The sequence below is a fragment of the Scyliorhinus canicula genome, chromosome 8 (assembly GCF_902713615.1).
Source record: "Scyliorhinus canicula chromosome 8, sScyCan1.1, whole genome shotgun sequence".
NCBI classification, from domain to species: domain Eukaryota; kingdom Metazoa; phylum Chordata; class Chondrichthyes; order Carcharhiniformes; family Scyliorhinidae; genus Scyliorhinus; species Scyliorhinus canicula.
The window spans coordinates 47,727,899-47,754,020 of NC_052153.1; the positions used below are offsets into that span (position 1 = coordinate 47,727,899).

At 43.1% G+C, this 26,122-nt stretch overlaps 1 protein-coding gene across 11 annotated transcripts in view; it reads left to right on the top strand.

Annotated features, from left to right (window-relative positions):
* Window positions 1-26,122, top strand: part of LOC119970222 (beta-amyrin 11-oxidase-like) — a 161,898-nt gene that overhangs the window by 7,522 nt on the left and 128,254 nt on the right. For 2 of the 11 annotated variants that reach the window (XM_038804484.1, XM_038804483.1), the window contains exons 3-5: window positions 7,820-7,897; window positions 8,019-8,096; window positions 17,910-17,936. The exons of 2 other annotated variants lie outside the window; for them this stretch is intronic. In XM_038804484.1, the coding sequence (XP_038660412.1) occupies window positions 7,820-7,897; window positions 8,019-8,096; window positions 17,910-17,936 (183 nt within the window). The remainder of the gene's footprint in view (window positions 1-7,819; window positions 7,898-8,018; window positions 8,097-17,909; window positions 17,937-26,122) is intronic. 7 more of the 11 variants (XM_038804486.1, XM_038804485.1, XM_038804491.1 and 4 more) reach the window with 5 other exon arrangements.

Genomic DNA, 26,122 nt, shown 5'->3' on the forward strand with positions numbered 1-26,122 from the left:
GACAGGCTGAATAACTTGGTATTGATTATTTAAATTGCTTCGATCCTATTGGGTAAGGCTGAGCTTTGAGGGTGAATTCCGTAATGGTGCTCTCTGAATGGAGCCATGGGTCTTGAGGACATTGTTAGGAAGTGCGGGATGTCATGATATGCACTCATGCACATAATGAGATACAGACAGGCAGTGACAGACACCCAGTACAGCCAATCAACACACAGGACAGAACACAACCAATCACCAGGTAGAACACTGGAGAGTGGTCTCCCACTATAAAACACACGAGGCATCAGCACTCTGCCTCTTTCCACTGGTGACAACTGTAGTGACAGTCAGGGTGTATATATCAGTTAGCACCTTCTACACGTGGCTCAGAGCTAGTCTGATCTAGTTAGTTAGGGTAAGCATGATTGGATTAGCGAACTGTGTGCACTGCTTAAGTTCAATAAAGCGTATTGAACTAACATCTAAGTTTGGTGTCTACTTTCAAGTACAACTGCATCCAGTTGCAGTCCATGCTACCCCTGGTGATTAACATTACACTGAATTCGCCTTGTCCACTAATGGACAGGAAATCCTAGATGTGCGACAATTACCCAAGTGTGTGTCCCAAGGATAAAAGTTACCTTATTTATACAATAGCCAGCTTAACTTGAAGTGTAGGTGTTTGTGCTTGAATAGGGGATCCTCCAAAACATTGAAACACTACCTAGTTAATTCTTTGGTTTTGTGCCTGTAATTGCATCTATCTTTAAATATGGAGATTTTCTTCTTCTCTTTCTACTTTATCAGCCTTCTCCAACTGGGTCTAGAGCACCCCCCACCATAAACCTCAAACCACATTCAGTCTTTACTTGCTGTTGGTTTAAGTTGGAAATTTGCTATCTCCGAAAATAGCTTGTACTTTTGTCACACTTTTAACATGGTTTGGGACAGTTTACTATGTTATAAGACAAAATGTGATCACATCTGGAGGTAGTTGGATTGGTGAACTTGGTCCAAAAAAGTGGATATTAAGATGGAACTTTAAAAGAAGTGCCGAAACTTAAAACAAATTTGAGGATGTATAATGCATTCTCCACAATGAAACATGTAGCTCTTCATAATGGGCAAAGGAAATTCAAGATCATCAAGAGGCTGGGGCTGGGAAGGGTGTCGGGGGGGGGGGGGGCTCGGGGGCTGGGAAGGGTGTCGGGGGGGGGGGGGGCTGGGAAGGGTGTCGGGGGGGGGGGGCTGGGAAGGGTGTCGGGGGGGGGGGCTGGGAAGGGTGTCGGGGGGGGCTGGGAAGGGTGTTGGGGGGTGGGGGGCTGGGAAGGGTGTCGGGGGGGCGGGCTGGGGCTGGGAAGGGTGTCGGGGGGGGGGGCTGGACTGGGGCTGGGAAGGGTGTCGGGGGGGGCTGGGGCTGGGAAGGGTGTCGGGGGGGGGGGGCTGGGCAAGGTGTCAGGGGGCTGGGCAGGGTGTCAGGGGGCTCATCCATTGGGAATTGTTTGAACTATAACACCGAAAGGGTGTGGTTTGTCAGCTTCACAAATCTGTGGAGTTTGCACTTTCTCCCCATGTGTTTCCTCCGGGTGCTCCGGTTTCCTCCCACAGTCCAAAGATGTGTAGTTTAGGTGGATTGCCTATGTTAAATTGCCCCTTAGTGTCCAAAGGTTAGGTGTAGTTACTGGGTTATGGGGATAGGGTGGAGGTGTGGGTAATTTGGGTGCTCTTTCAAGGGCTGGTGTAGACTCGATCGGCCAAATGCCCGCTTTCTGCACAAAATTCTTTGAATTAACAAATTACTTTTCTGTTCCCTTTAGTTAACTGGGTTTCTGGTTATGGCTGATACAGTTCTCGTGAAACGCTGATGAACTTTATTTGGTGATATATTGATCTAGGCTTGCACATACTGGGCAAGTTTCAAAGATCTCAAGTGACACAGCTTGGAAATGAGGTGATTTACAACATCAAATCTGGAGTCTATAATGTTTAGAGAGTCTGTTCAGAGCACTTGTTAAATCTGCTTGGAGAGCTTTGATACTTTTTTCTCCCCTTCCCTGAGAGAACTCAGTCTGTGTGGAAGATCCAGGCTTGCTGAATCCAAGTGGCTCCTATTTGCAGACTGACGCATGAACTGTGACATATTTTGCTCTGATGATTTTGTCAGTTTGGCTTTTGGAAGCTTTCAGCAGATCTGACTACTTCTCAATGTGAGGAAAATCACATTCTGTTTCTGGAGAGCAATCATCCCTGCCTGGTGCGTCGCCCATGAAATTCTCAATACCCAGGCAGTTAACAATGAAAATCAACAAGAAGTTGCAATTGTATAACACAGCTTCCCAGAAGGGAATTTTGGGCAGGTGATCAAAATTTGGTTGAAGGGATTTTAAAGTGTCTTAAAGGAAGAAAAGGCAGAGACGTTTAGGAGGGCAATCCTAGAGCTTGGGGCATAAACAGCTGAATGTGTGGTTGGTAATTGTAGACTGCTCCAATGCATGAGGGGTCAGAATTGGGCGAGTCAAATTTTTGAAGGAGGTTCGAGATGGAGCAAAGTTCGTGCAGGATTTTGAACATGAAGATTGGAATGATTTTCCATTGGTTTGTGGTCGATGTTGATCACACTTTATCACAAGGCAAAATACATGGGCATTTATTTATTATCCTAATTTTTGAGAAATGTTAGCAGGTGGGACGTATGCCCACTTCAATTGCTTGCAAGGCCTGAGTGCCTGAAGGGCACTTCATCCTGTTGGACCTCTCCATGGAATTGATCAGGGTTGCCTGCCAGTTCTTAAGAGGGCAAGAACACCGTCAGCCTGACTGAATCCTGGCCGGAGTCCAAAGGAGTTCATTAATAACTGCTCTGTCTGCAGGTTGGGATACATTTTAATTACCACCTTTCCCCTTTTTTGCCGTGCTTCCTAATTCTGTTTGAGAACTGACCTCTTACACTGACCTCTTACACTGACCGACTTATTACACTAATTAGGTAGTGTTCCCTAAAAACCTTAGACTAATTCTTCCAACTGAGAAATTCTATGCTTTGCTTTGGGACACTCCCAGATCCCCAGACACGGTGCTCAGAATTCACATTGAGCAAATACCTTTAAACAAAGGATAATTTTCCACTAAGGTCTATGTAATGTCGTAACACCATTGCCATCCTGTCGTAGCCATCTCATTTTCTTTATCTTTCATGTAAATTACGATGGGCTTGTTGAGCAAATAAAATCTGCAGTGACCCTTTTCCCTCCCAAATATTTGGCTCTATTATTTTGCTTCTGTCATCAGTAACTTGCATTTTCTTTAGCTTTTTGAACTGGTTGCCAGTTATGGCAGTAACCATACCCATGTGTGCCATCACCATCAACTAATCAGTCTCTATGTATTGATATTACTTCAGTCCCAGAGCGGTGTATCTGCTTAAGCAATATTCCAATTAAATCAAAGTCGGTCTTCATTCCATGCCCACACAAAACTTCAACTTCTGTTTTAGCAAATCTATGCAGTAATTGATGGTGATCCACACCGCCATTTTACTTTAATACCATGTTAACTTTAATAGAGTAGATAAGGAAATTGCAGGTGCATTGGTCATCATTTTCCAAAGCACTCAATTCCAAAATTGTTCCTTTTGCAAATGTATTATTGTTATTTAAAAGAGCCAGAGGGAAAAATGGGAAACCAACCGACCTGTGGCTTTATTATTAGGCTAGGGATTGACTGAATCCTTGGACAAGTATAAGCCAGTCATGAATTTATGAAGAGTCAGTAATGTTTTAGCTAATCTCTCTGCTTTTTGTTTTGATGTCACTAATAACATCTTTATTAGTGTCACAAGTAGGCTTACATTAACACTGCAATGAAGTTACTGTGAAAATCCCTTAGTCGCCACATTCCAGCACCTGTTCACATACATTGAGAGAGAATTCAGTATGTCCAATCCACCTAACAAGCACATCTTTTCGGGACTTAGTGGGAGGAAACCGGAGAACCCGGAGGAAACCCGTGCAGACTCCGCAGAGACAGTGACCCAAGCTGGGAATTGAACCTGGGTTCCTGGCGCTGTGAAGAAATAGTGCTAACCACTGTGCTACCATGCCATTCATGGGTAGGGGTGTGTCTATGTTACTGTGGAAATCCCTTAGTCACCTAAATGGGTTTTCAGAAGACATTAGCTAAGGCTTCCGAGGAGATTGTATAATCTTATGACATGGGTTGGAAGTTGGTTAGAAGGTAGGTATAAATGTGAGTTGGCTAGCAAAATATAAGGTGATACATCTAGTTTGCAGATGATGGGGTAAGGAAGTAACAGAAGGACAGAGTGCATATTAAGTGAGTAAAACTGACAGATGGGGTTCAATGAGGAAGTGTGGTGTCATTCATTTTTGCTTCAAGAAGTACATAATTGACTTCTGAGAGAAGTTAAGAACTTTGGGAGGAGAAGGGTTTTGATGTACACTAATTACTATGCATTAGTACAAAAGTTAAACATGGAGGCTAATGGAATGCCCACCTCTCTCATTTTAGTCTGCCAATGCAAAGGGGAGAAACTGACATGCTTCAATTATACCAAGCCTTGGTCAGATCCCATCTGGAGTACTGTGTTCAGTTTTGGGAACTGCATTTCAGAAAGAATATATTGGCCTTTGGGAGGAGGGTACCTAAAACAATGGGACACAATCTCAAAATTAGAGCCAGGCTATTTAGGAGTGAAATCAGGAAGTACTCCTTCATAAATTTTAGTAGAAATCTTGAAATTGTTCCTTCAAACAGCAGTGGCTGTAAATGCTATGTCGGTTGGAACCTTTGAGATTGGGCTTTGTTCAGTAAGGAAATGGATCAACATGCAAGTGGAATTGTAGTGCAGGTCGTCAATGCCCTGAATATCAGAATAGACATGAGGCTGAATGGCCTATTTGTGTCCCTATATCACTTTGCCTCATTGTGCCTGAAGACTTCAACTTTGGAAAATTATCCTTTGTTTAAAGGTATTTGCTCAATGTGAATTCTGAGCACCGTGTCTGGGGATCTGGGAGTGTCCCAAAGCAAAGCATAGAATTTCTCAGTTGGAAGAATTGGTCTAAGGTTTTCAGGGAACACTACCTAATTTGTTCAGTCCTGGCATCTACTGCATTGAGAGTGTGTATGCATTGTGATAACATTTCAGTCTAAAGACAACCACTTTCGGATTATATTATTTATTTTATTTGTATTGTAATTAAATCAACTATGAAATTTGCCAAGTTCCATTCAAGCCTCGTGTACAATTGATAACATAGTTTGCCTGGGCGTATGTAGGTCACTAAATGGTCCTGTATTGGTTAACTGTCTAATGATAAATATATTCAATACAACAGAAAATTCAGTACTGTTATGTTATGGGGATTGTGTTTTTACATAACACTGGCATTAATAAAAGCTGAAAAACAAGTGTCCTTTCTGGAGAATGTTGAAAAGGAACAACCTTTGAAATGCTAAAATGGTATGGATATTGTGAGTGCAAACATTATTTTGTGTTGTACAGGGCAGAAGAAGACCATTTGACCCATCATTCCTTTGCTGGGTCTTTGAAAGCGTTATCCAATGAATCCCATTCCTTTGCTTTTTCTCAACAGCCCTACAAATATTTTTTTCGGCTATTTGTTAAATTTGCTCTTGAAAGTTACGATTGAATCCACTTCCCTACCCTTTCGGGCAGTGTAATGGTGATCATAGCTCACTGAGTATATTTTTTAAAAACTCTTCCCTTTCCCCTCTTCTTGCCAGTTATCTTAAAATCTTATCTAACTAACTTTGTGTTTTTTCCCCTAGTACCCTGGATAATGTGACTTATGCTGGGTATGAAGCCATGGGCACCAGCAGGCTCCAGTACCATCTCCAGAGTCCTCTTCATTCCTATGTGCCCAGCGATGGATAAATTCTCTAATCCCTCCCTGCTGGGGACCCCTGTAGAGGGTATTCAATTTGGAGAATGGATGCCCATATGTTGTAACTCACCTCCAACTTGTCAACTTGTGCCTTCTAATAAGGCTTGCTTGCTAATTAAAGGGACGGATTGGTGGATTTACCGGGGGGGGGGGGGGGTTGTTCAACTGTGAGGAACACTGTAGCTAAGTCCAACCTGACCTCTTCACTGTCTAGATGTGCCGATTTTCCAAAAAGGCTAACAGCTAGTTATTACCATGGAGCCCTGACTATTTTTCCCCTTCTTTGGTAAAGATGCCTAAAATTAATTGGCTGCAAACATGACCCAATTGAGCACAGGCCAGAAATCAAATTTAGAACGGTCCTTGATTATGACTCCATTTCTGCTTTGGGCTAAGCATTTACTATTTGTGCCCCTGACCTTTCGTTGAAATAATTTGGAAATGTACATGACAGTGCAATTTTTAAAAAAAATTTCGATTACCCAATTATTTTTTCCAATTAAGGGGCAATTTAGCGTGGCCAATCCACCTCCTCTGCACATTTTTGGGTTGTGGGGGCGAAACCCACGCAGACACGGGGAGAATGTGCAAACTCCACACGGACAGTGACCCAGAGCCGGGATCGAACCTGGGACCTCAGCGCCGTGAGGCGGTTGTGCTAACAACTAGGCCACCGTGCTGCCCAACAGTGCAATTTTTTAAATGGTCTAATGGTCGCATGGCGCTGGGCTGACTGCCAATTCCGCTTCCATTATCTTTTTGCCAGTTACTATTGTTTGCAAAAGTTGATGCTGGGAAAATACTTCATTTTTAAGAAATAGTTTGGTTTGATTTATTTTTCTTTTTATATAAATTTAGAGTACCCAATTATTTTTTTCCAATTAAGGGGCAATTTCACATAGTCAATGCACCTAGCCTGCACATCTTTTGGGTTGTGGGGGTGAAATCCACACAAACACGGAGAATGTGCAAACTCCACACGGACAGTGACCCAGAGCCGGGATCGAACCTGGGACCTCGGTGCCGTGAAGCAACAGTGCTAGTCACTGCTCCACTGTGCTGCCCATTTGGTTTGATTTCTTTTGCCACTTGTCAACATTTTCAAATTACTTCTGGACAGTTTAAAACCGTATTGACTGACAGGAGGTGGTGTCTAACCAATGCTGTCTTGTTATACATGCGACCTGAATTTTCAACCTGAGGCTTCACCTTATGCCAGAGCATAGCAGAGTGAGAATCTCTGAGAAAGAGTGTCTCTATTCTACTTTTCTTCAGTGTTGGTTGGGGCCTTTGCACCTGATTTTCAGTTCACAAACATGAAATATGAAATATGAAAATCGCTTATTGTCACGAGTAGGCTTCAATGAAGTTACTGTGAAAAGCCCCTAGTCGCCACATTCCGGCGCCTGTTCGGGGAGGCTGTTACGGGAATTGAACCGTGCTGCTGGCCTGCTTGGTCTGCTTTCAAAGCCAGCGATTTAGCCCTGAGCTAAACAGCCCCCATCCATGCCCTGTCTCCAGACTGCCTGCCGAAGTTACATTGGGAGATCAGAAGGAACGTTGAAGGCGTTAACAGTCCCACAAATTTAACTTTCGCGCACAGCTGAAATTGCTTACAACTGGCATCTAGCTCGTCTTACGAATGTACCTATAGGGACCTCTTTTAACTTTCTCAAAGCATTGCTTTGGTATAAACGATGATTGGGTCATGTTTATATGAAAAATAGGTAGTCTGCACCAGAAACAGTCATGCGATTGTGCCAATCCTAATTAATCAGTAATTATGCTCGGTCATGTGTCCTATTTTATATAATGAAACACTCGACAGATGGACGTGGTATTGAACGACTCGCAGGAGCATTTGGGTACCTAATGAAATGTGCCATAACCTACAACTGTTGCTTTTGCAGCTAGGATGTCAGTATTTGAAAAGGATCCTTCTGCAGTTATGCATGAATTGTATGGTGACAATCTAGTAACAACAGAGGGTAAGCTCACTACAATGGTGTACCTTTCTGAATATTAAGAGGTGTATGGAGGACACTGAAGGAGAATGTTTACTGCCAACTGTTCATAGTTTGATGCCATTTATGTGTCACTATTTTACAGAGAAAGTCAATGTCTTTGACACATCCTATACTACCTCTATGTGTAAGCTGTTTGGAGACACCGTCTGCTTCACAAATGGTATGTTCTAGAATTTGTCTTGAGGAAAGCAAGTATAATATTAGTATGAAGTTTCTGACGGGGCATGGTCAGTAAAATGCACTGGACATTGCTTTGATTTGCCAAGCTCAAGTTTCCACAAACACAAGCATGAGTCCAAACTTAAAATCTCCCATAGATTAGCGCAATCAAGAAACATAATTGATTTGTGCCTGATATCAGGCATTCTCCAGCACCACAAGGGAGTGAGGTTGGCAGAAAATGTACCATTCCTCAATTGTTTGATTTAATACTTTTGGTTTTGCTTTTTAAGTGGCTTCAGTTGAATTTCTTTGGCAGGCATTGAATCCATGTGGGTGAGTCCTGTTCTGGTGTAATTGACTGGATTTAGCCTAATTTCTACTGAATATTAAGTCATTGGCGCATCAACAAGGGACAAAAACCTGAGTTTAGTGTCATTGACGGCTGACACCAGGTATAGGTGATTAATGTTTGTTTCACATTCTCATGGTTCCCTGCGCATATTGTGAAAAACATCACTGAAGGGCTGCAGAGGGTGAAAATTCGATGTTGGGTTAGCCATTTTGTAGCAGGAGCTCCTTTGGGCAAATTGACACATTTATCAACACAAGGAAAAACTATTAAATTAGATTTTCAGAGATTAGGATTTGTGCTCGCCCCTCCAACAAACTATTTTTCTGGGTCAACGATAATTTACCATGCACAGTGGGCTTCCTTGTGTATACAGGGTGCAGATTGTACAAGGGAGGAAAATTTACTGGCATTGCATAAGGCAGGGACTTTAAAGGGGTGAACGAAAGAAGGAACTGCAGCTGTTGTAATCCTCGGCAGGGACTGACGCCTCCAAATGTGTGAGCTGCGGCTCCTCTTCCTCATTGGAAGAAATCTTGACTTTTACTGCTAGTACTGTTTGGGCAGCATGGTGGTTAGCATAAATGCTTCACAGCTCCAGGGTCCCAGGTTCGATTCCCGGCTGGGTCACTGTCTGTGCGGAGTCTGCACGTCCTCCCCGTGTGTGCGTGGGTTTCCTCCGGGTGCTCCGGTTTCCTCCCACAGTCCAAAGATGTGCGGGTTAGGTGGATTGGCCGTGATAAATTGCCCGTAGTGTCCTAAAAAGTAAGGTTCGGGGGGGGGTTGTTGGGTTACGGGCGTAGGGTGGATACGTGGGTTTGAGTAGGGTGATCATTGCTCGGCACAACATTGAGGGCCGAAGGGCCTGTTCTGTGCTGTACTGTTCTATGTTCTATGTACTCTGGGGCTGCCAGGTGGTGTTAAGCCCAGAGTGGCAGTAACTGAGGCGAAGGAAAGAAAACAGAGCACAGAATGTGGAAAGGGATGGTGTCAGCTGGACTGGGGACAGAGAAATTTAGGTTGGAGTGCCATGTTATTTTGCGCACAGGCTCTTAGTTGGGTGGGGGGGAATTTGATCCCAGTTGCATTCAATGTTTAGAAGTGGTTCATGATCCAAGTGGGATTGTAATGTTTGACATGCACTTTAACTTCTATCACTTGCAACTTTTTCTACTGATAGCATCTACCATTTATGTTGCTTTTCACACTGACCGAAAGGCACATTAGAGCAAGACGAGATGGGTGCCCAGACTTAAGAATAAGATACGTCTAGGATAGGGACCCAAGGTTGGTTGAAAGAATCCTGGGAGGAATGTGGAAAGGTAAAAAAAGGACTATTTAGAGGGTTTGAGAAGAATATCTGATTGTGCGGTGGAGTCAGTGAGGGCAAGGGATATCCAGTCTTTGGAGGTATGGAGAGTAGGAAGACTTCACTAATGTAAGGTTAGGTGAGGACATGGAACCTCACGAAAATGAGGATCTGAATGTTGAAATTGACATACTAGAGAACCTTGTGGTACTTGGAGGGTGCTGGGGATGCAGAGCTAGGTCCCAGGAGCAGAGGAATGGGTAGGAAAGATGAATTGCAGCTGAGACCTGTTTGAGTGATTTGAAACTTGTGGAGTTTTTTGGGGGGGGGTGGGGGAGGGCGTGAGGAGGGGTGGGCCCATTTGAGAAATTGAAATGGTGGAAGTGTGGAACAATTTCCAATTCAGGGATGATAGTTGAAGGAAAGCAGTTTAGACATTAGAATAGATATGGGTGAGGAAGTATGATTCCAGGCTACTGCTTTTCTTTTAATCAGCTGGAAATTAAGTCAAAGGAAGAACTTTTTTTTTTGTACATCCTCGGGGTGTTTTTCAGCGAGTGAATTACTTTTAATGTGTAGTTACTGTTATAATGTAGAAAACACAGTAACCAATTTGCTGGCATCAAGCTCCCCCACACACAGTAATGAGATAATCCGTCGGTGATGCTGGTTGAAGGGTAAATATTGTCCAGAATACCGATTTCTCCAGATTTTAATAACATGTAATTGAACTGGGGAGATTGAAGCGAGTTGCCCATTGAGCCCCTTAGAGCCTCGTCTATCATATTGTTAGGTCATGGGTAATCTGCACCTCTGCTAAATTTACTCACTTGCACCATTTCCCTTGATTTAATCTATTCATCCCAGTCTTAAATTTCAGTTGAACCCCAGCATCCATAGCACTTTGGGCAGTGGTGTGAACAGCACAGTAGAATTATCATTAGTATCCCTGTAGAAACATATATCAGCTGAGCAAATTTAGAAATCCCACGCTACTGGTGAGTACCCAGTGCAAGGCATCGCCATCAATGCCACTGTTTTCCTGCAGGTCCTGACGATATTAATCTGAGTTTTATTTTTGGACAGATGAGCTGAACACTCCCTGGAGGGCAGCGGAGCCTTACCTTAAATATGCAAATCAGGCTAAAATGATGTAGTTGGGAGCAAAAATAGTCATTGGTGCCCATGTCTATGCAGAAAAACCATTAGGAAATGGAACCCAGGTCTGAAAGATATGTTTATTTGTAGTTCCTGGGACAGGGAGAGCAGGGGGTTTTCTCTGGCCTTGAGGAGAACCCTGGGCCGCTTGTGCCATTATTATAGTTTCTCCCTCTTGTTCCCCACCACTTAGCTTGGTGTTGGAGATCATTCCCCTCTTGGGTAGCAGGAAGCTGCAGAGTACTTACTCCCACCTGTGCACCAGGTCAGGTGGGAGACTGATGACATAATGCAGATGAAGCCCAAAAATTAAAGTCCATGCCATCCTCGTACTTCAGAGGACTAGGTAGCTTCCAGTCCACCTTAACACTGCATCGATTGCATTTGTCATTAAAATTGGTCCCTGTGTTTCTGGTTAATGCTTCTAAAGAGCAGCATGTAGTCAAGTGGGCAGCACGGTAGCATGGTGGTTAGCATAAATGCTTCACAGCTCCAGGGTCCCAGGTTCGATTCCCGGCTGGGTCACTGTCTGTGCGGAGTCTGCACGTCCTCCCCGTGTGTGCGTGGGTTTCCTCCGGGTGCTCCGGTTTCCTCCCACAGTCCAAAGATGTGCGGGTTAGGTGGATTGGCCATGCTAAATTGACTGTAGTGTCCTAAAATGTAAGGTTAAGGGGGGGTTGTTGGGTTACGGGTATAGGGTGGATACGTGGGTTTGAGTAGGGTGATCATTGCTCGGCACAACATCGGGGGCTGAAGGGCCTGTTCTGTGCTGTACTGTTCTATGTTCTATGTCTATGTCTAAGAGGAGTTAACGAAGATACCTCCCCAACTTCGGGCTTCACCAGGGGGAGCGTGCAGACTGACAGTGGCCCGGATCTCCCGTGAAGCAGCAGTCATTGTATGATTGATGCTCAGCTTGATTCTCAGCTTGAACTTTCCCCTGCTTTGATGCTGCTCCGCATGTCTTGCTGCAGTGCATCTTAGTGAATGCTTAAGATGATGGATGTGATGCCAATCAAGCAGGCTGCTCATTATGGATGTTGCTGATGTTTTTGTGTTGTTGGAGCTGCAGGCATCCAAATGACAGGTATTCCATCACACTCCTGACTTGTGCCATTATAAATGGTGGAAAGCCTTTTGGGAGTCGGGAGCTGAGTCAAGTGCCAGCCTGTGTCCTGCTCTGGTAGCTAGTTATTATGTAGCTAGTCCAGTAATGTTACCGGTCACTGGGGACCCATAGGATGTTGATAGTGGGAGGAATTTGACATTGAATGTCAAGAGATGACTAGACTCATTATTTCCTGGCACATGACTGGCACGAATGTTACTTGGCACTTAACCTGTGCAAGACTGAATTTTGTCCAGATCTTGTATGTGGTCACTGACTGCTTCATTCTCTGAGGAGTTATGAATGGTACTGAACACGTCATTGAACATCCCACTTCTGACTTTGGAGGGAAGAAACAGATAATTTGCATCAATTTTTACGGTGGAAGATACTTTGAACATCCCATTCAAACTAAAGAATACGGGAGAGCAATTAAATGCCATCACTAGAGAAGTAGCATTAGACAAATTAATGGGGCTAAAGGCAGATAAGTCACCTGACCCTTGCATCCGAGGACATAAAAGAAGTAGCTACAAATGCAACATCGCTTCATGAAAGGGAAATAGTGTCTAAATAATTAAAGTTTTTCGAGGAAGCCTCAACCAGAGTGGATAGAGGGGAACCAGTAGATGTGTTTTACTTGGACTTCCAGAAGGCGTTTGACAAGATACCTCACAAAAGGTTAAGTCATAAGATAAGAGCCTATGGTGTTGGAGGTCGTATATTGGCATGGGAGGAGAATTGGCTAATCGGAAGGAAACAGCATGTGGGGATGAGGGGTCATTTTTCAGGTTGATGACCTTTAACCAATGGGTTTCCACAGGAATCAGTGCTGGGACTGCAACTGTTTACAATATATATGAATAACTTGGAGGAAGTAATTGAATGTACTGTAGTCAAATTTGCAGATGACACAAAAATAGGTGGAAAGGCAAGTGTGAGAGGGATGCATACAGTTTGACAACATATATTGACAGGTTAAGTAAGTGGCACAAATTTGGATTATAATGTGGGAAAATATGAAGTTCATTTTGGAAGGGATAACAACGGAACGGAGTATTATTTAAATTGAGGAAAGGTGCAATACGAAGGGACTTGTGCACAAAACACAAAGCTGGCTCATTGGTGCAACAGATAATCAGGAAGGCTAATGGAACGTTGGCCCTTATTTCAAGGGGGTTTGAGTATAAGAATCAAAGGTTTGCTACAACTGTACACTGTATGGTGATCACAGCTGAAGTACCGACAGCAGTTTTGGTTCCCTTGTTTAAGGAAAGCTGTTTCATTGAAGGAGGTTCAGAGAGATTCACTGAGATGATATTGGAGGGATTGTCTAATGAAAAATGGTTAAACGAGTGGAGAGTATTGTCCTAGTTTACATTGCCTTCGATTTTACTGGTAACCAATTATTTTGTTTTCAATTAAGGGGCAATTTACCGTGGCCAGTCCACCTACCCTGCACATCTTTGGGTTGCAGGGGTGAGACCCACACAAACACTGGTAGAATGTGCAAACTCCACAGAGACAGTGACCGGGTTCTCAGCGCCATGAGGCAACAGTTCTAACAAACCAAAAGAATAGTTAATACCAAAAGGGCAATTGCAACTGAGATACTTGTTTTCTTAAGTTTAATGCCTTTAATGTAAAAGTAGATAGTTTTAGGGAGGGAATTCCAGAGTTTGCTGCCTTTGGCAGCTAAATGCAAAGCAGCCAATGTAGAATGGTGATGTGGAAGAGGCAAGAATTGGTGGAAGACGGATCTGAGAGGGTTGTAGGGTGCAAGGAAATGTGAACGGCAGGATAATGCTTTGGCTTCCTGGCAGCAGCTGTTTGAGGGAAAAATTGGAGTAAAAAAATTAACACCTGTAACGGAAAGGGATAAAAAAATTATAGATGTAGATGGAAACAGACTGGCAAAGGAGGGGGGAGAAAAAAGTTGAGATATGAAGAAATCAGTTCAATACAGTAGAAAAGGCTGAAACAATAATTCTGCAGAGGCATTCCTGTTCATGGATTTGGGAAGGTGTTCGAAGCAGTCTGTTTGACATTTGGGGGGGGGGGGGGAGAATTATTAAGGTTGGAGGTCATTGGGTGGGGGGGGGGGAAGGAGATCTCCAGAGGAGAGTATTGTCCTAGTTTACATTGCCTTCGATTTTACTCGGGCTGCTTGATGCCATGTTCAGTCAGATGCTAGTTTAATGTCGAGAGCAGCCACTCTTGCTTTGCCACTGGAATTCAGCTCATTCAGCCTTTTTTAAATTCTTGCATGAAATGTGGGAACTACTGGCTAAGCAGGATTTATCACCTATTCCTCATTGCCCTTGAAGGTGATGATGAGTTGCCACCTTAAACCACTGCAGTCCATGTGGTGCAGGTGCACCCACATTGCTATTGGGAAAGGAGCTCCAAGATTATACCCAGCAATAAAGGAATGTGATATATTTCCACGACAGGATGGTGTGCAGCTTGGAGGGAATTTGCAGGTGGTGATGTTCCCATGTGTTTGCTGCCCTTGATGCTAAGGCTGCGGTTTTGGGAGATGCTGTTGAAGGAGCCTTGTACACATAGCCGAATTGTTTGTAAGTTTACAAAGAAAGAGATTTCTAATATTTGTTTAAAATTCATAATCACTGTTTCCAAGTTGAAACTTAATTGCTTATTTATTTTATGCTGTACTACCCCCTAGGGACATAGGGCACGGGTACTTTAATGCTGGTGTTTGTTCTGGGAGCTGATTCCCAGTTACTTTCAGGTGGACACATTGAGCTTGGAGCTGAGGGGCAAAGGTCAAGAGATGAAAGTTGCATTTGTGAAAGTAGTGTGTTGTTTTGGAATAGTTTGAATTTGCACATGATAAACATGTGTTGCTCTGGAAGTGGAAGGAAAGGAGGCCAGTGGTAAAAAGATGACAATGGAAGCAACTCGTTTTGTGTTCCTGGAACAAATAGTTTTGACCACATAAACCACCAAACCTTAGTTTTATGAAATAATAAAGAGTTTGTACGAAATAACTGATGTTCATGATGCAATTGCAATGTCCAGAATGTTAGTGGGAGGAGAGGGGGGGGGGGGGGGGGGGGGGGGTTCAGTGATGGTAATGCCATTAAATGCTATGGGGAGATGGTCAGGTTCTCTTGATTGATATGGTCATTACCTGACATTTGTGTGCCATAAATGTAACTTGCCACTTTCAGCCAAAGCCTGAAATTTGCCCAGGTCTTGCTGCATATGGACACAGACTACTTCAGCTACAAACATATTGAATGAAAATAAAGTTGGATGTATCATCTGATGTTGACTAAGTCTCACTGCCAAGTTGAACTGCAAAGTCATCCGTACTAACATCTGGGGGCTTCTGCAAGTGGGAGAGCTGGCCCACCAACTAGTCAAATAACAGCTGACATAGTCATGCTCACTGAATTATTATCATCCTTGGATATGTCCTGTCCCATCAGTAGAGGTAGGGAAGAATGGTATAGAGAAAGCAGTTCAAAACTTGTCAGCCTTGTGGTGCTGTGGGTGATCAGCAGAATTGTATTCAACCACAATCTATAACCTCATGGTCCAGCATATCCCTCACTCTATCATTATCATCAATGAGGACTGCAGGAAAGCATGCAGGGTAGCAACAGACATACTTAAAAAGCTGTAATGCTGATTACTTGCATCATGCGATGGACAGAATTAAGCACACTCCACCAGATTGAAGCTTTGCTGTTCTGCCACATCCAGTCATGAATGGTGGATATTAACTGAAGGAGCAAGCTCCACAAATATCTCCATCCTCAATGTGGGGGAACCCAGCATATCAACTCCAAGACTAAGCTGAAACATTTGCAGCCATGTTCAGTCCGAATTGCCCAGTGAATGATCCATTTGTCTCCTGCGGACCCCAGCACCATTGCCTTCATTACTCCATGTCATTTTAAGAAACTACTGAAGATGCTGGATACAGAAAAGGCTATGAACCCTGACAACATCTGGCTATGGTGCTCCAGAACTAGTTACATCCAGAAGCAAACCAGAATGGTACAGTTTTAATGCTGGCATCTACCTGACAAGTGAAAATTGTCCTGTATGTCTTGTCCACAAAAATAGGGCAAATCCAACCCAGCCAGTTATTGTCTCATCAGTCAAATCCAGTCAGCAAAGTAATGGTGTTTCTGACAGTGCTTTCAAGTAATACTCTGCTCACCGAAGGACCAAGGGCATTCTGTTCCAGACCTCCTTGCAGCATTTGTCCAAACATGGATAGAATTGTTGAATTCCAGAAGTCAGATGAGAATGACTACCTTTGCCATCAGGGCAGAATTTGACTTGAGTAGCATTAAGGAGCCCTAGGGAAATTGAAGATTATGGGATGTGTAGGAGGAGGGAAACCTTCCAGTGATTGGGGTCATACCTAGCACAAAAAAGATAGTTGTGGCTGTTGGCGACAAAATTATTTCAGTTCCAGCACATCATGCAGAATTTCCTTGCATGAAATGTGGGAACTACTGGCTAAGCAGGATTTATTGCCTACCCTTCATTGCCCTTGAAGGTGATGATGAGTTGCCACCTTAAACCACTGCAGTCCATGTGGTGCAGGTACACCCACATTGCTATTGGGAAAGGAGCTCTAAGATTATACCCAGCAGTAAAGGAATGTGATATATTTCCACGACAGGATGGTGTGTAGTGTCCTGGGTCCAACCATCTTCAGTTGTTTCATCATGGCCTTCCTTCCAAAGGTCAGAAATGGGGATGTTTGCTGATTACACGGTGCTGTGTATCATTCATGATTCTTCAGATACTGAAGCAGTCCATTCCCATGATAACATTCTGGCTTGGGCTGTTAAGTGGCTTAAACATTTGTGCCATATTAGTGCTAGACGATAGCGATGTCCAACAAGAGAGAATGTAACCTCTCTTTGACATCCTCCACCATCAACATTTGTGGGTTGCCACTGATCAGAAACTGAATTGGACTATGGTTCTTTGGACTAACCATATAAATACTGTGGCTACAAGAACCTTACAAACCCATGATATGTATCACAGGACAAGGGCATCAGATGCATGGGAACAACACCTGCAATTTATCCTCCCAAGTTGTGCACCATCCTGACATGGAACTATATTGCTATTCCTTCAAAACCCTACACGACTTCCACTGCAGTGGTTCAAAAAGATGACTCGCTACTACACTCTTGAGCAATTTGGGATGGGCAACAAATGCTGGCCTTCCATTGATACTCCTGTTCCAAGAAAGAAATAAACCCTAGGATCTGCTAACTGAAGCTTCAGAGTCTTGTATACCAGGACAATTGTGGGAGACGTCCTGAGATCTGAAGTGCCATAGACTATAGAATAATGGAGATCATCAGAATTGTGAATGTTGTGACTTGGAGCACTGTTGTGGCTTAGCACTAGTGCAAGTTGTCACTTGTGGTAATACAAGTGTGTGTTGAAGTAGCTCATCAGATCCAAATGCTTGATTGAATTTATTAAACGACTAATTGAATTGAATCAGGCACCATGTTATGATATAGATAAAGGAAGCATTGGTTATAGGTGCTCAAATATGGTAAATATTTTTTATCCAAATTGAACTGGAAGCAATTTTACATAAAATGTTATGACAGGTCAGAAAAGTCCAAGGTGTCTGTCTTTTTAAACAGCATACACACGGAGACACATGTTCAGGTCTGTCTCCAAAACCCCTCCAGATTCTTGTGATTGGATTGCTTGGTGTCTCTCCTTCAAATTGGTTCTCCAGATTTCCTGCTTCAGTTTGCTCCTGCACGCATGTGATAATATGGAACTATGTTAAATTGTGTAGCTTTGCTATAAAATTGCAGATTATTGTGCTGCTTTGAGGTTTTTTCATGTATTTTTTTTCTAACAGATTTAATCTGCCCCCCCTGCCAGACAGGTAGGCTTAAAATTGAGTCTGTAGTGACAAATATATTTATTGCTTGTTTTCATTGAATTTCTCATTACATGGACCGACATGAAACAAGGCAATTACAGATGAGGAAGACCATGTAGCCTATCTTAATTAATCCAGCTGAGGGACCCAAAGTCCACCATCCAATTAATCCTTAACTGAATCCGGGGTTTGAAACTTCCCACTCTATTTAGGCGACTATTGCCCTTTTATGTAACGAAGAATTCCCGAACATTAGTCCTAATTTTTTTAAAATTAGTTTGAATTTGTGTCCCTTATTCTACTTTTGCATTATGCAGTCGTATTCTAGAATTACTTTTCCATTCCCAAAGCTATTTTATCTACCTCTACAAGGTCACCTCTTTGGCAGACTCCTTTCCAGGTGAAAATTAAGGTTTTCAGCGATTTCTGAATTGCAGCTGATGTTTATATTGTCTCCAATGCTTGACTATTTCCTTGACCAGAGCGGTGTGTGACATTCAAATGTCATTGATGAGACCCTTATGTAATGTGATCATTACTTCCTCTGACTTGTCTTCTGGTGTTAAGGGCTGTACGGTTGGTTCTACTTGCTTTTATTCCTGCTGTGCATTGGTTGGACATGTAGAGTACTAAGACCCCTTAATCTAATTAAACTTCACTCTTAGTTATTTCAACTCTAGAGTACATGTTGCTCACCTGCAGTACTTTAACGCCTTGTCTGTGAAATTTAATTTACCATTCTGTCCACTTGCATGTTCTGCGATTTCTGATTTTGCGCCCTTTTGACTCCACTGCTTCCCCTCTTAGTTTGGTGAGACCTGCAAACTTGACCAATGCTGACTTAGTCCAGTTCTCAAGTTTTCAGCACAAAACTGTCACTAAATTGACAATGTTGATTGTCAGGAAATGCAAAACAAATGCCAGGGGCTACTCTACTGAGGCCATTGACTGATACTCATTGTTCTAACAGAGTGTAAGGAACTTCATGCTGTATGTGGCTTGTGCTAAGACACTGCTTAAAACCTACCTCTTTGGTAGCCTGCTCTAATGCCTCCTCCTTTTGACTCTGTCAGATTACATGAAGCACTGTTACATTTTTGTAAGTTTAAAACCGTTTATATAAATGCGAGTTGCTGTTGCATCAGACCAGCGGAGTGTTTGGTGCAGTCACACTCGGTGCCCAATCAGAACATGTCTTATTTTACAAAAAATGAGATGATTCCTTTTTTTTTCTCTCAAAAGTTTTCTAATGTATTTAATTTCAGAGTCTGTTTATTCTTCCACAGTAAAACTAACAGGTGGAGGATGTTACTTGTATTCATCAATGAAACAGGTTTTTGTTATGCTTTTGATTTATCATCACTGAACTGCTTTAGGTTTTGCTAAGTCATCATGAGTCATGAATCTCTTTAGTGACTTGCTAAGCTCTTAGAATCATTTGATTTGAAGTCACTACCTAATGGGCTAAAAGCCAATTGCATGTAGAGAAAATCTTGAGTCCTTTGTTTACTCTTACATTGAAAGCAAAATGTGTACTCTTCATCTAATACACCTCTCGAGGTACTTAGTTACAAACTGAAAATAATGCACCACAGGTGGCCTAAGTTGTTTCTGGTGTGTCTTTACTTCACATTTATGGGAATAATGGGGGAATATATATAAAGTTTAAAGGGCGAGAGCAAGATTAGAGCCGGCCACTAATGCATATTGGAAGAAATTTGCCGATGGTCTTGTGGTTTGGCAAATTGTAGCCACCGTGTAGTTTCGTGCAGAGCGAGTGTTGCATCATGAGACAATCCACGTTTTGCAAAGGTGGTAGAACAGGATTGTAGAGGATTTTTTAAAATGTGTATACAGCAATGAGGATGCATCACTTTAATTGCAGCTTTCATTGCTTCTGTGGAACCACATATTTCGCAACCTGCTGAGACTCTTTAAATAGTAGGGGTAGGCGAGTTGCGGAGCGTCAATGATTTATTTACTTATGTAAAATAGCAAGGTGACTTGCAGTAAGTGCTTGATACTTTATTGGACTACTGAAGGAGAAAGGATAAAATTACCTAACCAATGCCACGACTAGTCCCATGATACTCTGATGCTACTCACTGAAAACCTCACAGGGTTTTACACCGAGCTTATAACCCGTCCTTTCCAATGTGGCCTTGTGGCCTGACCATAGTGTGGTGTCGAACTAATAATTTGAGTTCCAAGAAAGGAACTCCAGAAATGTAGTCTAAACATGCTCAAATAAATATAGAACAGTACAGCACAGAAAAGGCCCTTCGGCCCTCAATGTATATATTTTAAAGTTCTTGAATTGCAATGGAGACTTCAGATTTCTAGTTATGATCAATACCAGATTTTATTGTGTTAAAGCTATTGTTTCCTTGGAGATTGGGCAGTTCAAAGAACTGCTAGCAACCTGGATTTCAGAAAAACACAATCATAGGGAGTTTTACTTGCAGATGGCTCATCACCATAATCAACCGTTAGCAATTCCTGCAGTAATGTGAGTTTCTGACTTGTATATAACTTCTCGGCCCACCGTGTGTATGTTCCAGAACTCCCAAGTACTCTGACCGAGAAGTTTCATATGTACTATATCGTCGGGGTGCATTTCTCCAATTTCTCCCCCAGTATAGCTGCTGGTGTTGCTTTATGCCAAGAGATGCAGGAATGTCTGTCTTAATTGGAAATCAATTGGAAATCAAGACTGTAGGAGAGCATTCCTTCATTGGAAGTAGTGTCTTGAATCTCTGACCCATTGAGTCTCAGCGATGGACTTTAACCTACACCATCACTCAGTGCCAATCTTCTAGAGCTAGAAACTCCGATCAGATTCTACATTTTATTAAAAATTGGTTGACAATTTTTTGTCGGCATTCTTCACTATTGGACTGCAAGTAGTGAGATACTTTAAAAAAAATTAATTTACGGGATGTGGACATCGCTGATTAGGCCAGCATTTATTGCCCATCCCTAGTTGACCTTCAAAAGGTGGTGGCGAGTTGCTTTCTTGAACCGCTGCAGTCCTTCAGGTGTCGGTACACCCACTGTGTTCTTAGGGATGGAGTTCCAGGATGTTGGGATGGCAATATATTTCCAAGTCAGGGTGGTGAGTGACTTGGAAGGGAACCTCCATGTGGTGGGGTTGCCAAGAATCTGCTGCTCTTCTCCTTTTATATCGTAGTGACATGGGTTTGGAAGGTGCTGTCTAAGGAACCTTGGTGAGTTGCTGCAGTGTATCTGAGAGATGATACACACTGCTGCCACTATTCGTCGGGGATGGAGGGTTTGAATGTTTGTGAAAGGAGAAGCAATCAAGCGGACTTCTTTGTTCTGGATGGTGTCAAGTTTCGAGTGTTGTTGGTGTTGCACTCATCCAGGCAAGTGGAGAGTATTCCATTACATTCCTGACTTGTCCCTTGTAGATGGTTGACGGGCTTTGGGGGGTTAGGAGGTGAGTTACTTGCCATAGGATTCCTAGCCTTTGATCTGCCCTGGTAGCCACAGTATGAATATGGTTAGTCCAGTTCAGCTTCTGATCAATGATAACCCCAGGATGTTAATTGTGGGTAATTCAGTGATGGTAATGCCATTGAATGTCAAGGGGTGGTGGTGAGATCCTCTCTTGTAGGAGATGGTCATTGCCTGGCACTTGTGTGGTGCAAAAGTACCTTGCCACTTCTCAGCCCAGTCGTGGATATTGTCCAGGTCTTGCTGCATTTGGACATGGACTGCTTCATTGTATGAGGAGTCTTGAATGGTGCTGAAAATTGTGCAGTCACCCGCAAACATCCCCACTTCTGACCTTCTGATGGAAGAGAGGTCATTGAAGCAACTGAGAAACTCTGCAGTGATGTCCCAGGACTGAGATAACTGACCTCCAACAGCCACAGCCGTGTCAGGCAGATTCCAAGCTAAGTTTTCCCATTGACTCCATTTTAGCTAGGGCTCCTCGATGCCATACTCTATCAAATGCTGCCTTGATGTCAAGGGCAGTCACTCTCACTTCACCTCTGGCATTCAGCTCTTTTGTCCAAGTTTGAGCCAAGGCTGTAATGAGGTCAGGAGATGAGTGACCCTGGCGGAAACTAAACTGAGCATCCGTGAGCAGATTATTGCTGAGTGAGCGCCGCTTGATAGCACTGCTAATGATTCCTTTCATCATTTTGCGGCTGATGGAGAGTAGACTGATCGGGCAGTAATTAGCTGGGTTGGATTTGTCCTGTTTCTTGTGTACAGGACACACCCGGGTAATTTATCACATTGCCGGGTAGATACCAGTGGTGTAGCTGTACTGGAGCAGCTTGGCTAGGTGTGCAAACAGTTCTGGAGCACAAGCCTTCAGTACTATTGTCAGGGCCCTTGGCCTTTGCAGTATCTCCGGCAGTTCTTGATATCCAATGGAGTGAATCGTGTTGGCTGAAGACTGACATCTGTGATTCTGGGGACCTCCAGTAGAGACCTAGATGGATCATCCACTCGGCAATTCTGGCTGAAGATTGTTGCGATGCCTCAGTCTTGTCTTTTGCACTGATGTGCTGGGCTCCTCCATCATTGAGGATGGGGATATTTGTCACATGTCTCAGTCACCCATCTTTTCAATGTGAACCTTCCATCAGTTATTAGAATATCTGTTATTCCAAATTGTGCCCACAAAGGGTGGGACGGTGGTGCAGTGGTTAGCACTACTGCCTCACAATGCTGAGGACCTGGGTTCGATCCCGGTCACTGTCCGCGTGGGGTTTGCACATTCTCCCCATTTTTTGCATGGGTCTCACCCCCCCCCCCCCCCCCCCCCCCCCCCCAAAAAAAACCCAAAGATGTGCAGGCTAGGTGGATTGGCCATGCTAAATTGCCCCTTAATTCGAAAATAAAAAGAATTGAGTACTCTTTTTTTAAAAAAAAAAAAAAAATAATAATTAAAAAAAATATAAATATGACCAGGTAAGGATGACCGATTTCCTTCCCTAAAGCACATTAGTGAATTGACTGGTTTCATGGTCATCTTTTAGACTTTTTAATTCCAGGTTTTTATTAAATTCAAATTACACCATCTGCCATACTGGGATTCGACATGGGTCCACAGAGAATGACTCGGGGTCACTGGAGTACTAGTCAAGCGATGACCTGACCACACCAGGTTTCTTTCAGTGTATCCCATAAAGACATTGGTACGTGACGTGGGACATGTACTGGAAATTTAATTTTTTTTTTGTTTCAAATTTCTATGCACCTTTTTTACTTGTGCAGCATTGAGATGATGGGTTATTGTCCATGGCCTGATATGAAAAGTGTAGATATGAAGGCATATGGGGTTCTCACTAAATCATTTGTGCTACCTTGGATATCTTGATGCCTAGTTTTGGGCAGGAGGTTTTTGCAGATTTGCTTTTCTTGAGGTTTGTATCATTTTCTGGGTGTCATGACCAAGGAAGTCTAGCCATTTTAGTAATCAAAGAAATCGAGATCAGGAGTGATCTTACTATCCCTTACTATCTTAATCCAATTGCTTAACGGTGAAAATCCTTACTTGAATGAATTAGTGCAACCTGCTGCTACCAGCATTCTCTCTCGACTGAGAAACCAAGATTAATTCATCTTAAGAGTTTTGTTACTCGGGTTGGTAATTGTTCATTAATTTTAATGTGAGAAGCCTGACAAACTCCTGCTTTGTCGGCCATTTCTCGGGAGAACACCGCAACTGACTGGCCTGTGTGGGTACGAGCATTATGTTTCGAGGATCGTCTACATCAAACTCTCAACATCAGATATGGTTGGAGTCGGCACAAACTTCCCCAAGCACCAACAATGACATTGCTAAAGACACCGTGGGCTAGTGCGGGGTCAATTTCAGCCCCACAGGTTCTGGAGTCCCAACACAAGTGAATTAGCGAATAATTTGTATAAAATTCTCAAAACTGTTGGTCCTTGACTGCCCAATAATTTACAGTCACCAGGTTTGTAAGTTTAAAACATGATTGTTGTTTACTTGTAATAGAAACAAAGATGAAGTATGCAGTGATTACAACAGAATAACTGCAAGCTAAATTACTACACCCCCCCCCCCCCCCTTTTTACTGTCCCACTCTCTACCCACACACAAGACAGGCAAAGCTCTAACGACACATGCAGAGCGGTGGAAAGGGGTAAAAATAAATCTAGGATTAAGTAAAAAGGATGAGTCTTTGCTTTCCATGTTGAATTCTTTGCCACAGGCTTTCTTCCCAGCATGCTTTGATCAAAGCCACTGGCGTACAGTTAGTGATGTTCTTGCAGAAACGCTTTGTCTCGCATCAAATCCAGCTTCCAGCCTGAGTTTTAATTTCATTCCTTTGCAATGTCAATAAAATGACATCCAACCTTACTAGAACAAGCAGAGTTCTTGCACTGTGCTTTTAGGGAGATTTCATCAGATCAGAGAAAATCAAAGATACTTCTGAAGCGAAACTAAAATAACCCAGCCTTATGGGGAGAGAGAAACATTCAGAAATCCGAATCAATCACCACCAGTTACTGGCAAAGCCCAACATTTCGAGCCAGTTCATTGACTGCCAGCCAAGTCAGTCAAACGGAGTCATCACTGATCTCTGCTTGACTTAAAGGCGAAGTTTGCATTGAAGTCATAGGCCCATTAATCATCTATGGATAAAAATTGTAATAGCGAAAAATTGGAGGATCCTTGCAGCATAAACTGCCAGTTCTGTGGACGTCCATACCAATCCTGTATTGGGCACCAGTCAAGAGAGGACAGAAGACTAAAATTAGGCATAGTTGAATAACAAGTCTACAACCAGTTGTTGACTCCACGTCGAACAATCACTTTGGGAAGGATGTGAAGGTCCTTGGGTGGGTGGAGAGGAGACTTCTCAATGATTCTGGGGATGAGGGAATTGGGCTGCAATGTTAATTTGGAGAAGCAGGGGTTGTTCTTAGAGCAAATGAGGTTGAAGGGGGAATCTGCTTGGGGTGTAAAGGTTGATTGGCGTGTCTAAGGTAGACAAAAGCTGTTTGATTAACTGATGGTACATGGATGAGGGGACACGTTTTAAGTTTTTGGGCAACAGACACGAGAGATGCAAGGATGAATTCTTAGTGCATATTAATGACCTGGAGCTCGCTGACTAAATGACAGAAGGGGGAGAAGACCATTGATTTCAAAAAGAAATTCAATAGGCATTTGAAGGAAATATTGTAAACACGTATGGCTAGGCGACTAAAGGGACTGATGAGATGACACAGAGAACTGGTGTGAACTTGATGGGCTGAATGGCCTGCTGTACCGTAATGACTCCAAGACTGGAACATCTAATTAACTACGAATTTTCACGAGTTGTATCTCAACAATAATCAGTGATAGAACAATGAACAAAGGAACATGACCGGATTCATTTTGACTCTTAAACGCTAAACTATATAAGCTGAAAACATGGATTTCAAAATATTCACTAGTGAATATCTATAAAGATGGTTAATCTGAGTATCAAAGATAATAGTGTTAGTTTGATCAAGTTGGCAGCGCTCTGCCACAGCCCCTTACTACTACTGCTGCTGCTGCTTCTGTTTTTGTGTTGTCACCAACTAACGTGTTCTGCGAATGTTTATGGATATGGTTAACAATGCTATAAAGATCAAATAATCTATTTTTTTGAGATGTTGACTTAGAATTGCAGAATCATAGAATTTACAGTACAGAAGGAGGCCATTCAGCCATAGTCCTGCACCAGCCCTTGGAAAGAGCATCCCACTTAAGCCCACACCTCCACCCTACCCCCATAACCCAATAACCCATCTAACCTTTTGGACATGAAGAGCAATTTTAGCATGCCCCAATCCATCTAACCTGCACATCTTTGGACTGGGAGGAAACAGGAGAGACTGGAGGAAACCAGTGCAGACTCCCAGACAGTGACCCTAGCGGGAACTGAACCTGGGACCCTGCTGCTGTGAAGCAACAGTGCTAACCACTGTGCTACCGTGCCGGCTTGAGGATACCTATTGGCCAGGGCACCGGGAAACTTCCCCTACTCTTCAAATACTCTTCAAATAGTGCCATGGGGTCTCTTTTATATCCACCTGAGCAGGTGGATGGGACCTTCTGTTAAATATCTCGTTGAGTACGGTTATGGGTTCAAACTAGGGTGTAGAAATAGGGCTGTCTTGAAGGAGTGCTGCATTGTTGGAAC